The sequence below is a fragment of the Dendropsophus ebraccatus genome, chromosome 1 (genome assembly GCF_027789765.1).
Source record: "Dendropsophus ebraccatus isolate aDenEbr1 chromosome 1, aDenEbr1.pat, whole genome shotgun sequence".
NCBI classification, from domain to species: Eukaryota; Metazoa; Chordata; class Amphibia; order Anura; family Hylidae; genus Dendropsophus; species Dendropsophus ebraccatus.
In genome coordinates this window covers 111,341,800-111,356,384 of record NC_091454.1, presented here as the reverse complement: position 1 = coordinate 111,356,384, position 14,585 = coordinate 111,341,800, and the positions used below count along the sequence as shown (strand labels likewise).

General features: G+C 42.0%; 1 protein-coding gene across 1 annotated transcript; it reads right to left on the bottom strand.

Annotated features, from left to right (window-relative positions):
- Nucleotides 1-5,911: 5,911 nt before the first annotated feature.
- On the bottom strand, nucleotides 5,912-8,024 carry LOC138776095 (secreted frizzled-related protein 5-like). The gene is made up of 4 exons (XM_069956103.1): nucleotides 7,741-8,024; nucleotides 6,998-7,167; nucleotides 6,812-6,904; nucleotides 5,912-6,323 (listed from the first exon to the last, which is right to left on the bottom strand). Exons 1-4 carry the CDS (start codon nucleotides 8,022-8,024, stop codon nucleotides 6,016-6,018), a joined length of 855 nt encoding a protein of 284 aa, XP_069812204.1. The 3' UTR covers nucleotides 5,912-6,015.
- Between the last annotated feature and the right edge of the window lie 6,561 nt (nucleotides 8,025-14,585).

Below are 14,585 nucleotides of genomic sequence, written 5' to 3'. Positions count from 1 at the left end.
ATTAACCCGCTCGTTCTTGGGGCGGACGACGGAATTTGCCAAACCATAGAATGAAGTCTATGGGACCAGCGGAGGGTGAGCTGCAGAATCTGCGGCGAGTGATCGGTCGGATTCCATAGTGTGGACATACCCTAATACAGACAATGATCAGCCGATCATCAGCTTATTATTTCTTTAGGTCCAGACCTAAAATCGTTGGGTGTGTGTAATAGCAATGTGCAGCTGACGGCTAATGACTGTGTAAAAAAAAAAATAAAAATACTTAAATCTCCATGCTCCCTGACATCCTGCTAGCTTCGGGCTTAGTGATTGGCTGAGTGGCCTGTGACTTCACACAGTGCCAAGAGCGGGCCAAAGCTAGCAGGATATCAGGGAGCGTTGAGAGATATGTAGGAAGTCTGTGCAGCCCTTGCTGCCTGATTTTCGGGAAGTTTATGAGCTCAGTAAGCTTACTTATTGGGCCATGTAATAGGGCCCTTAGACCATGTTCCCACATGGCTGTGAACACATTCGGATAAATCCACTCCCTCATCTATTTACCAAAGGGTGCATAATGTTGCAATTAATCCTGACAACATTGTATGCCTATTAGAGATGAGCGAACCGGGTTCGGGTTCGAGTCCATCCGAACCCGAACGTTTGGCATTTGATTAGCTGAGCCTGCTGAACTTGGATAAAGCTCTAAGTTTGTCTGGAAAACATGGATACAGCCAATGACTATATCCATGTTTTCCACATTGCCTTATCTTTATCCAAGTTCAGCAGCCACCGCTAATCAAATGCCGAAAGTTCGGGTTCGGATGGACTCGAGCATGCTCGAGGTTCGCTCATCTCTAACGACTATTGGTGAAAGCATAGCATGGTGGTTTTGGCTGCATGGTCTTGGCTTCATCTGCAAGTCTTTTAATGCCTTCATAGAATTCAGTTGCTGACAGTAATATTACAATCTCTCTTGCTGTCCCAGTGCTTTATGAAATAAAAACATTTTAGGGGCAGCTAACTTTTCAAGAACACAATTTAAAATACAGTGGTACCTCGGTTCTCAAACTGTTTGGAACTCAAACTATATTTTCAAGGAAAGTTAGCTTAGGTTCTCAAACTCTTGCTTGGTTCTCAAACACTTTTCGGCCACCCAGTCTTGAAGTACTTGGTATCTGAACGTTTTTGCGAGTGTGAATGGTGGGTTGCACCTGGTGAGTTTAGCACTAGTGAGGCTTCACATACAGAACAGTACTGTATAAGATTGCTGGAGTGCATATATAGTACAGTAGTAGTACAGTCAGTGCACCACCATCTCCCATCCTGTGCTTTTAAGAATAAATCATTTGTTTTACTCCATTTGGCAATCTTTGGATATCCTTTGGGCAGCGCTGATATCGAATATACCTGCAATTTTTATTACATTTACCTCTACTTGTGCTTACGGGCCCCCTTTTTTCTTGGGAGTATCCCGTCCTGGGTATTATCAGCTATAGCAGCCTACATCCTAGCCACTGGGACCCTTGGACCCTCTACAGGATCTTTTACCATCAGTACCCCCACAGACTGTGAGGGGAGACACGCATAAAGCCCAAGGGGCATAAAGGTGAGCAGCCTATTATCCTCCATCTTATCCTGTTTATTTGTCAGTATTACACGAGGTGCCGGGCCCTCTCTCTCTTTTTTTCTTATTTCTTTCATCTCCCATCCTGTACAGTACTGAATAAGACTGCTGGAGTGCATATACAGTATAGTAGTAGTACAGTCAGTGCACCACCATCTCCCATCCCTTACAGTGCTGGGATGGGGGGGACGCTATACAGTAAAGGATGAGTGAGGAGTTAGTGACTGCTGTGCTATAACTGCTGGTTGTGTTGAATGTTTCTTGTGCATAATGTACTGTACAGTATTATGCTGTTCTGTCCTGTACTATAGAAATTATACTTGGCACTTTTCAATGTAATAAATGATACTGTAGGTAATTATTGGTGGGTGCTGGAACCAATTAAACATAATTGCATTATTTCCTATGGGAAGACACTGCTCGGTTCTCAAACTGCCTTCCGGAACCGATTAAGTTCGAGAACCAAGGTACCACTGTAGTTGAAAAACTGTCAACGGCATTGAGTCATATTATAATGCAGGTAAAAAGTAACATAACTTTAAAGAGATTGTCCAGGGAAATCTTGAAACTCTCCCCACTGCTTCCCCTTGGCATAAAACAATAAATGAGCCATACTTATCCCCCTTGCTCCCCCTGCTGCTCCTGCTGTGCAATGTTCCGGTCTTTGCTCTGGTTCTGTCCCACTCCATTCTCAGCCTAACACAGCGGGGACTGGAACACCACACAGCAGAAAGCAAAGCTGGAGCAAGAGGTTTAAAGCCCGTATTAAGGCTCTATTGCATGGAGAGATTATTCGCCAAATCAGACAGATTTGTAATAAATCCTACAACCAGTAGATGAATTTGTAAATGATCACTCGTCAACTGATGGTTAATTAACCCCTTCCCATCAGTAATACGTATATAAATGCTTTATTTGTATAGCACACACAGATTTTGCAGCACTTCACACAGTTTTTGGCAATTAGGGCTCACAATCTAAATCCACCTAACTGTATATTTTTGGGTGTGGGAGGAAACTGGAGTACCCGGAGGAAACCCACGCAAACATGGAGAGAACATACAAACTCTTTGCAGATGTTACCCTTGGTGGGATTTTAACCCAGGACCCCAGCGGTGCAAGGCTACAGTGCTAACCACTGAGCCACCATGCTGTGTATATACATTCCTACTGCACATACCCTGTGCAGTAGGAATGTATATATACGTTCCTGACTGAGGGGCTTACTGATGTGTGTGGGACCGCTGCAGTGAGAGCGGCCCCGCACACATCAGTGTGTCCAGGGCCGAAGGTAATGAGAGGCAGCTGTGTCTCATTAACTCCTTAAACGCCGCGATCTATAGCGATCGCGGCTTTTAAGGAACTCCATGACAGAACAAGCTTGTTTGAGCTTGTGCAGATCATGCAGTGTAACAATTCAGTACTCTCTTAATTTCAGTATGACGAACCATAAAGATCTAAATAAAATGGTTACCATTTTGAGGGAGGTTAGACCAACTCCTGATTCACTTCTCCAACACAAAATGAAAAGGGTCCTTAGCTCTCTTTCAATTTCCATTATAAATCCATGTCCATATTTACCACCAATTTCACTTGTTAAATAGAAATTGGTGAAATCTACAGTAAAAATCCACAGAATGCAACAGAATGAGCACACTGCGAGAAAATTCACAGCAAGCTGCATACTCTAATCTGATTGATTATATTGAGTACAAAGGGGACCCTTCTCTTCCAACTAAAGGTGGAAACAGATTTAGGACTAACATTTACTCCTGAGCAGTGGAAATTTGTGTTCCATTTACCATATGTTGTCTCTAAGGGTCCTATTCCACGGGCCGAGGAGGGCCCAATCAACGATGTAAACCAGCGGCGATCTGCTAGATCGCCGCTCGTTTACTGGGCCTATTCTACGGCCCGATGATCGTTAAGCGAGGGCTGCAAGGACATCGTTACCAATGTCCTTGCAGCCCTTGCAGCATCATACATTACCTGCAGGTCTACTTCTCTGCACTGTCTTCATCCGCGGGTCCCGCGCGCTCTATCTTCAGAATGGCCGGTCAGCTGACAGGCCACACTCAGCCAATCACAGGCCGCGGCAGTCCCGGCCTGTGATTGGCTGAGCGCTCCATCAGCTGACCGGCCATTCTGAAGATAGAGTGCGTGGGACCCGGGGATGAAGACAGAGCGGAGGAGAAGACCTGCAGGTAATGTATGCTGCTGCTGCTTGTCAAATCTTCGGTCACCTGCCGGGCACCGCTATTCAACCGTAGCGATGCGCGGTGGGGCAACAATGATTTTAGGTCTGGCCCTAAATGAATGATCAGCCGATGACACGATCATCGGCTGATCGCGCCAAATGGGGCCGATCTGGCCGATTATCGTTACTGTGGAATAGGGCCCTAAGTGTACCAATCACTCGAGAAAATTGTTTTACCGCTGGTATTACACCCCATATTGTTTATCACGCATATATCCATCATCATCACCCTTATGCTGGAGATGCAGAAAATCCATTGGTACACTACTTCATATTTGGTGGGCTAGTGAAAAGCTTACCTCACTATGGGGACAGATATAAGCCAAACTGTCCGACATACTTAAAGTGTCACTTTGGTTATAACTTTCAAAATCTAAATCAACATTAATTGTGAAATAAAGCAAGTTTGCAATTATTTTTGTTGTTGTTATCAGGCTGTAAAACAAAGCTGAATTTACCAGAAATCCAGGTCCAGTCTCCTGAAGGCAGATTTTTTAGTCTTGTGCTGGTTGACAAAAAGAGACCAAACACAGGAATTCCAGCCAGTACAAAGATTCACGGCTCAATGTGTCCATCAATCACATGACTTCCTTCTCTATGTGAGCGCTCATATGGCCTGGGATACACAGGACTTCCTGTTTTCTGACTGTTTCCTGTTTTTTGAGAAAAATGGTCAGAAAACAGGAAGTGCCGTGTTCCCCATGATAACTAAAAAATAAATAATGAATGTAAATTGCAAACTTGCTTTATATCACATCCACTATTGATTTAGATTTTGAAAGTTAAAATGACAGTGACAGTTTAAATACCCTATCCACTGGGGTCCTGAGGTCCTTGTTAACCTTGGGACTAGAGGATGTACCCCTGCCCCACCTGAAAATTATTTTTCATGCTCTAGAAATTGGAAATCAGCAGAACTCCCCACCATCCTCGCTGTGGTGCAAAATAACTAAACTGTCGAAGGTCTTATAGCCAGGCAACAGGGTAAATATACTGAATTCTTGAAACAGTGGGAGGACTGGCCTTCACAGAGTCTTGAGCCTTTGTAGTATTTTTCTGATGGGAGACGCACACTGGTCCTTTGTGTTCTTTAGGATTAGTATATGGGTTATTTCGTATGTTTACTCCACAATTTACCCTTGGAGCTTTTTATGAAACTATTATGAGGTTTTGTGTACCCTATTTCCTTTTCACCCCTTCTCTTCCCCCCCCCTTTCCCTCTCTCTCCCTTTTCCTACAAGATCTCATACCGATCCTGCTCCACGTTGTGTTCTCGTTAAGTACATAAGTGGGACAATCAAATGTGTCATGTAATCTTTGTATGTAGTATATATTTGCAAAACTTGCAAAGTTTTTGTTAAAGTGTTATAAGAAAAAGTAAATTTTTTTTGTATGCGTACTGTCCACAACAGTTTGTAGATTTAGCTATGACAGCTGCATCTAAATGGCCCACAGTTACTGATGGGCCCATTGCAAAGCCCTTTAAGAGTAGTATATAGAGCCCTGTGTGCTGCCCCCGGTTGTATATAGAGCCCTGTGCACCATGGATTGGTAAGTAGATTAATTACTTACCCAGCCTGATGCCCCCCCCCCCGACAGGCTGTCGGCCGGCGCCCTGTGCAACCGCACTGGTCGCACATTGCAAAGGCCGGCCCTGCTCAGGGGGGCCCCTGTCACATGACTTTAACCAGTGGGCCTGGTGCACGTGCACCATTTGTCCTCTGGTTAAAGTGACCTTGGTGGAGACCAGAGAGGCCTCCATCCACCTTGCAGCAACAGCCAAACCTGCCGCCAGCAGTGGCTTCGGCCAACTTTAGTATATTTAGTATACAGTGTATTGGAGCCTTTAGTGTAATTCTTGTCAAAATAAATATGGTGTGTCATAACTTAGTCATACATATTATTAGATCCAGAGAGTCAACTAAATGATTGATTACAAGTATCTGAATATATTTTTAAAATCTATATACATTAGATATGTTTACATTTCCATATAATTCACCTACAGCTTGGCGAGGGATGCTGAAAAACATAACTGCCAACTGCCCAAGTAAGTCTATATAATATATTTATATATTTATGTATGTATATATATAGCTATTTACATTTGATAGAGTGCCTTGATTATTTACACACAAAAGTCCATATTGTTACATTAACATTTATGCAGCCTCCATTTCCTGGTGGCCAGATTCAGATGAGAGTCCTTCTTCTGCCAATGAAATACTCTGTTAACCACAACTTGTCCATTGTGGATGTCTCCAGCAAAAATGTATACCATGGACCTGGAGTGACGGATCATCCTGTGGGCACAGTTTTCATTTATCCTCAGCCATTGTTCTATTAGGTTGCGTGTGTCATATGGAAGTAGCATTCCCTGTTTAATAAAATCAACATGGCCATCGGTCACATATTCATGATGTCCGGAAGCAAACTTTCTTTTTGCCAACTTTACTTTGACAGCTGTGAAAAACACAAAAAAATGACTTGATTAGTCTTGATCTCAAAAGTATCTATCTTATGCCATAAATAAACTACCTTTCCTTATTTTAGTATAACCTCAGAATAGTAAGTCTTTAACAAGGGCATTGTGTCATTTTCTAGTCGTAATTAGTTTTTTTTAGCGTTGCAAGTTAAAACGCAGCAATTGGGACTCTTAATGATATACTTTGTCTAACTGTGTCAGGGGGCTGGTAACACAAGTATAGAAAGGCATTAACACTATCAGCTAATTAGTGTTATCTCAGCCTCCCACTGGTTTACACCTAGATAATATATTTCCTTCTGCACTACTGGAATCATTTTGTACAGAATGGAAACATACAGAAACATGCATATAGTAACAATCTATTTGTAAAAGAGTAGATAACACTAATAATAATAATAATACTTTGATATAAAGGTTATTGACACATCTACTAGCATTAAAACATGGGTGCCAAATAACTTACCAAAGTCATTGTCACAAAAAGCTTCCAAGGCACCTCTGTAGGAATAGGATTCCTCAATCAGCGGACAGCCTTGGCATGTTGGTTTAGGCAGTTCTGCAATACAAAAGTAACATTTTATTTAGAGTGTTCCCTAAGTTACAAAACCTATTTTACTATTATTTTTTTTTGCCAGGAAAGCAAAATTACCTTTGTATATATACTGGTATTCTTTACTCAGGTTGTCCAGGCACATATCGTCACCAGCTGGAAAGCGATCGCAGTTCAGGCTTTCAGGCCAGGATTGATCATGACATGCTAGCACAGGGGCACAGCTGTCTCTTACAGCCTCACACATACTACGACAAGGCTGAATAAACCTGCAACATGAAAAAGATTTTAGATGAATTGAAAATAATTTTAATTGTAAACTGTAGAAGGGGAAACATTACATTGACCATGATGGATCTTGTAGCTCTGTCACAGCTCATTATGCTTATTAACATAATAATGTCTCTTAAGACAGGGGAAGTCTAGTACACTGCAATATTTACATATACCAGTATGTCAAAGTATGTTCACCTAATCTATAACAGGGTATAAGTGCGACACAGCAGGAGTTAGTAAATTGTGCAGGAAGGGAAAAGCTACAATTTTAGTATAGCAAAGCGTGTCTAATCCTGTTTTTAGCTGAGCTGAACCGTATAGTGAAGAATACTAAGCAGTTTACGGCAGCCACTTAGCAGTAGGTGTAAAATCTCCCAGCGGAAACCGCTCAGAAATGAAAGATTTTGTTCTAAGGGTTCAATTTCTTTAAAAAGATCATATAGATTAAAATGTACACTCTGGCACATGAAAATGGCTAAGTAACTTTCCCACACGATGCATTGAGTAATAAAATCTAATGCTATGTTAAAGTCCTAACCCAAAAAATAGACAAAAATTGCACTTACCTGTCAAGGCAAACTGGAGAAAACAAGGAACACAGGAACATTCGGGCATATGGGTGGCAGCCAGTTTGTAAAAGTTTGTGCCACTCTGCAGTCTTGGACACAACTTCAGGGATGGTGGTATGCCCCATCAGGTTTGGAAGCCTCATCTCTGTGTAGCCAAGGTCATCGCACATACCTAGTTCTTTTGGTATAGAGACACATCTTGTGGATAATCCAATATCAAATGCCTTGCATAGTCCAGCAAAGAAGCCAGTAAGGAGCAGGAGGACAGTGGAAGAGGTCATTTTGCATGAGATGTCAAGCCTTGCTCAAGTGCTTAAGTACTGGCATTGCTATGGTCTCAGCAGCTTATATACATGTTGGAAGCCTCCAGCCCATTCATTATCCATGGCTTATCAAAACACACAAGACACAACATGGACTCATTGCCCACTCAGGTGATTGTTGTGATAACGAAAAAAGGTGGAGACACACCGGCATGGCAGACTTTCCTTGAATGTTACATTTACATAATAGACTTCATTACCTTGAAAGTGCCAAGACTACCTTGCTTCGTGTAGACTGGGATATTAAAATGAGACAAATTGGGGTTTTGTTATGTACATGCTAAATGGCAAGGTAAGAGAGCCTGGACAGACTGGCTGTCTCCCAAGCTTGGCCAGTCTGCATTATACTGTACCAATGCCGACCTGACATATCCTAAGAATGGACTTATCAACACAGTATGTTTTGCTATTGCTAATTGCTCTATGTCTCTCAGAACATTTTTACAGTCTAATAGGACACTTTCCCCATGTTACCAGGTGTTATCAAGTTTTTTTTTTCTGGCACAAGGACAAGGACAGGAGTCTGGAGCCATACGTAACAGACTGTTCTCATTATCTGGCAGATTCTCTGATCTTGTAGGCAGCTAAAATTCACATCACTTCTTCCGTTTGAGCAGCAAGGCTTCTGTATACCAAATACACACATCTATTATAGCATTGTATATAGCTACAAGATTGTCAAGTAGCACAAGGTTCTTGTATACCAAATACATCTATCTATTATAACAGTGTATATAGCTACAAGAATTTCAAGTAGCAATACAATAACACTTTTATACATGTTTTTCCTTACTTGAGCCAAAGTAGATTTAAAAGAAATGAGAATTACAAAGAAAGATCTTTTTTTTTTTTTTTTTTTTGCTGAATCCACTTTGGCACAAAAGCCCTGTGTTGACAAACATGTTATTCCATAAATTCCTGTGTGTGGAACCACCCTAATGGCTTTTTAAAATAGTTTGATTATATCCCTGGAATGCATTGTCATAATTTATAATTCAATTGTAGATCCAAAATGATGGCAATACAGTTTTGGTAATTCAGTCATTCTGGCATCTTTGGTGAGAAAAGTGCTTTAAATTAATGTCAGTCTTCCAAGAATCAGTCTTCTTTAGGGTAGCTTCACACATACTGTATCGCAGTGGAGATCCGCAGCAGATTTGATCTAAATAACTGAACACTGCATCAAATCTGCTGCAGATCTGCTGCCGATCCTGTACATTTGAATGAACCCTTACAGAAATTATAATAAGTTGGGAGATAATCATAAAGACAATCACAAAATACCTTTACACCTTAATCTCTATTCCTCTGGCTGTTCATTTACTAGCAAACCATAACATGTTAAAGCAATGCTGTCATTTAGAATAAACTCTCTAGGTAAGGCCAGGAAAGAGCACGGCTCTGCACTTCACTTCTTTGTTTTCCAGTCAATCTATGTCATTATAGGAGATGGACTCCATACACTGATAAAGCTTAGCTGCAAAGCTGTGTCATTACAGTAGCATGAAGATTTAAACAATTTTGGACCTCCCAGCATCATTATTAATAATGGTCACAGGAGTTCCAAAGTCTGCTCCGTAGCTCATTGTCCATATATACAGATCGTGCAAGAAACATGTGAATGCCCCCTTAGGGTATATTCACACGAACGGACTCGCAGCGAGATTCTCGCTGCGAGTCCGGCAGGTCCTGGCAGTTCCCACACACTATATACTCACTGCGGTCGTTCTGCACTGGTTCCGGCGCTGCACTGGTCCGGCGTCCTGCTCTCCCGTCTGGCCAATCAGTGGCTGCGGCTGGGCAACACACTGGCCGGACGGGAGAGCAGGACGCCGAACCCGTGCAGCGAGGACAGGTAATGTATGCTTACAGCGGGGTAGCCGGGCGGGAGCAGAAGGGGTTAAAGGCGGTAGAATTACATACTCGCTGCGGTCGTTCAGACCGCAGCGAGTATATAGTGTGTGGGAACTGCCAGGACCTGCCGGACTCGCAGCGAGAATGTCGTTGCGAGTCAGTTCGTGTGAATATACCCTTATGGTACTTTTACAGACAGAGATTTATCTCCTCTTTTCAGATCCATTCCTGGCTTTGGCTTAAAAAATCTGTCTTATAAATTTGTGTGAAAACACACCATTAGACTTCTCATACAATAATAAGTCTGCTTGGTAGCAGAGATAAGATTTAGAACTAAAGACTGCGCCAAGTAATCTTGTCTATGTATGCATACAAAAAAATAGGACTCAGTAGCTAAGATGCAAATACATAATTTATGCTAATATGTTTGTAAAATCCCACCTTATAGAGACATGCCCGGTAAACATATAACACATGCATTAAAGAATTCACGACTCTGATCTAAATCAGGAGAGATTGGAATTGTCACCGACTCCCTAGAAATACTTATTACCAGACAAGGCATTACTGTACAAGTCTGGCACAAACAAGCTGTTCCCACTGACTATACTGTTACACACATGGTGCTATATTAATTAACAGCACATTACATACTGTATGGCCTTTTTTTTGGAGATCACTTGGATCTGAAATTAAAAATCAAACTCTTTTATCTGTAAAACTAAAAAACGCTGTCCCTGGCTCTTTGCAGACACCTGCCCTGACAGCAGACAGAAAGATGCCTGTCTCCCTGGCCTCATTAAGAGGAGACAAGACTTGGGCTATTACCTGGACAGATAATCACCTAGCCATTAACACTTCATTGTCAAGTTCATCAAGCAGTAGCTGCTCCCACTCTCCACTCATGCATTGTAAAAGAAATTGGATTATACATCAAAGTCGTCTTAGTGGAAAGATGGAGCTTAACATTTACCACAGGAAATACATACTCTAGAAAGCACAAATTTTTGTGTGGACCAATATTCAACACAATATAAGTATTTTTGAGAAGTCATTTGTTTCATTTCACTTTGACTTTGTAGGGGTTGTTTACTTAGTCCCTTTCAAGATGCCCCTTCTGGAGTATGGCAGAAGATTGCAAGACTGCTGAGGGGAAAATAGACCCCTGGTACATGTGCTCCATTACCAGTGTCAGCTGGTTTCAGAGAAATCAATAAATTGTCAGCCTCTATAATTAATCGAGTAACACTCATTACATCAGATGCTATTCCTACAACTGCTGAGGGATCGCAAACCGAGCCAAGACTTAGGGTGTTATTACACAGGCCGATGGGAGCCCGATAATAACTGTAAATCAGCGCCGATCTACTAGATCGGCGCTTGTTTACTGGGCCTGTTCCACAGCCCTATTATCATTTAACAAGGGCTGCATGGACATCGTTACCAATGTCCTCGCAGCCCTTACTTAAACTTTATATATTACCTATCCAGGCTGCAGGGCTCCTCTTGTCTTCTTTTCCCTGGGTCCCACGCGCTCCAGCTTCAGAGCGGCCTGTCTCAGCTGACAGGCCGCTCAGCCAATCACTGACCCGGGGAGAAGAAGACAAGAGGAGCCCTGCAGCTTGGATAGGTAATGTAAATCGTCAGTCGCCAGCCGCGCACCACTATTACACATAGTGATGCGCGATCAGTGCCCGACAATTATAGGTTTAAACCCATATCATTGTCATCGGCTGATCGTTGTATGTATTCCACGGAGCGATAATCGGCCAAATCGGGCCGATTCGTCCAATTATCGCTCCGTGGAATAAGCCCCTTAGGTTGGGCTCACGCACAGTGGGGGAGATTTATCAAAGGGTGTAAAATTTAGACTGGTGCAAACTGCCCACAGTAACCAATCACAGCTCAGCTTTAGGCAGTGCTAAAAGGAAAGCTGAGCTGTGATTGGTTGCTGTGGGCAGTTTGCACCAGTCTAAATTTTACACCCTTTGATAAATCTCCCCCAGTGTGTCTACACTAATATACCATTATGTGTTGACAGTACAACAATAGAAAACAAAGGACCTTGTAGATGGAAAATGTAGGCAAATATGCCAGATCCTTCTGTCCAGAAAGGGTCATGGAAGATGATGTGAACCAATGTTGAAAAAGCTGTCTCTGACTGTTGCAACCCATATATCTATATGTATCAATAGTGTCCAGGTTTTAGATTACAGCTTTTTGGGCTTTGTATTATAAGCTCAAAATAATAGAGATGAGCGAACCTCCAGCATGCTCGAGTCGATCCGAACCCGAACTTTCGGCATTTGATTAGCGGTGGCTGCTGAAGCTGGATAAAGCCCTAAGGCTATGTGGAAATCATGGATATAGTCATTGGCTGTATCCATGTTTTCCAGACAACCTTAGAGCTTTATCCAAGTTCAGCAGCCCCCGCTAATCAAATACCGAACGTTCGGGTTCGGATCGACTCGAACCCGAACCTGGTTCGCTCATGTCTACAAAATAACCATTGAGATCCCAGCAAGGAGAGGGTAGACACATTTTTTTTCTTGTAAGAAAAAGTCCCTGGTCAATATTTTTAAATATCACCTGTCTGATATTGTGTAGGTCCCCTTAAAGCCACCAAAACAGCTTGGACCCAAGACATGGGTTCTTTAAGATGTCTGAAGGTGTTCTGAGGCATCAGGCTCTAATTAATTAACAGTCGATCCTTTAAAGCTTACCTTTCATAAAGACAGGTCAATAGTTTTGATCGGTTGGTCTCTGAGTGATCAGGCAGCGATTAGGAGAACAAGCTAGGACAAGTTCTCTCCTAGTTATTGATAAGTCTAAATTTGGATGTTGACCTGACTCTATGGAGCCAGGTCCTCCCAGGATGGATTTTAAATATATCTAGAGCTGTAATCTGCAGTATTACCAACTCGTCACTTATAAATCACAGACACAGATAAGACAATGTATCATGATTGTAAGCCTGGATAAATGTCCACGTTTTATTATGGTAATCACATTTTATAGACAGAATATGGGGCGGTACTACTCATGCGTAGTGTATTCATAAGAAATTTAAGTAAACATTAAGTAAACATTTAATACAGGCAGGGTTCCAAGTCACAAGACACATACATGTCACACTCTGATAGGCCAGTCCATAAATGGTAGCAGTTTCCTGTACGGCGCAGTCACGCTAGCACAATGTGTTATTTTCCATAAATTGTTTATAGATTACTGGCTCTCTTCTCCTTGGGTATTGTGACTACAAATGATAATTTTCCAGGAGCTGTTCTCATTGGCGTGCTGCCAGCATCCCTTTTCTTCATCCAGAACATCTCTGTCACCCTCTGATCACGCTCTGATCATCTCCTGTCTCTTCAGAGGGCAGTATATATAGGTGTAGTCATATAGGTACGAAGCAAGTAGGTAAAATCACATCACCTGGCCTTATCAGTTATGTGTTCAGTGTGGCCGCATAATGTAAGCCTAAGGGGCCATCAAGGTTGGACAGACACAGAGCGATGAGAGGAACATGCCCACAACATGGTAGTCTCCCTGCTGGTTCTCTTGTGTTGGCTCAGCACATCTCGCAGATGTTCAATCAGATTGAGATCTGTGGCATTTTGCAAGCCATTTGGAGTCAACACCCTGAACATGTTTCTCAATTACTGAACAACGTTTTTTAGTGTGGTAGAGTGCATTATCCTGCCAACTTATGGTGTACTTTGTTGACTTTACAATGTTACACATATGTGTCACTGTAACATCCACATAAATGCCAGGCATAATATTTCCCACAACATTACGTTTGTTTACTTTCTTCCCAATGTGCATCCTAGTGTCATCGTTTTACTAGGTAGGATATATGCACTTGAATGTCCACATGATGTAGAAAAAAAATATGATTCATCAGAGTAGGTCCCCTTCTACCATTACTCCATGGTCGAAAGGCCCAGAACATTGACTTCAAGGACTGACTTAATTTGTTGCCTAATATATTACACCTCTTGATAGCTGCCATTGTCGTAAGATAATTAATGTTAATTACCTGTCATTTTATTTAAAGCATACATGTCAATGAAAACAAACTTTGAAATGTCATAGGGGCATATCAAAAGTTTAATTGATGAGGGTCTCACCAGTCAAGAGATCAGGCAGTGAGCAGGACTAAGCAGTACACTGCACTTACCCATGTTCAATCATTTGCGTCCAGTGGCCCCATAGACCTTTAATGGATGGAGATTGCTGCAAGTCGGGGAGGGAAATGCACTACTGCGTACTTCTTCCTCCTCAGCCTCCTGATCAGTGGGGTCTCACTGCTGGGACATGTCAAAAGTATTTTTTATGATAGTGCCGTTTTATGGCTGAATGGTGTATAAATGTAGGAGTATGTAGTTGATTAAAAATTAATACTTAATTAGATGTGCATGTGAAAATATTCTCCTAGCATATGCTGCTGCTAAAAGAGAACAGAAGCCTGGGTGACTGGATTAATAAAAAGTGCTGTTCTGACTTTCAGATATGTCAGTTTCTGAATTAATGTGACAATATGGTGTTGAATGTGAAAAGAACAAATTTAGGTTCCTTATGATGAACAAATCTGGCGGAAGGAGTTGATAAGAGCTTTTTATGCAGAATATAGAACTGTAATGTTGTGGCTTCAGCACTGTG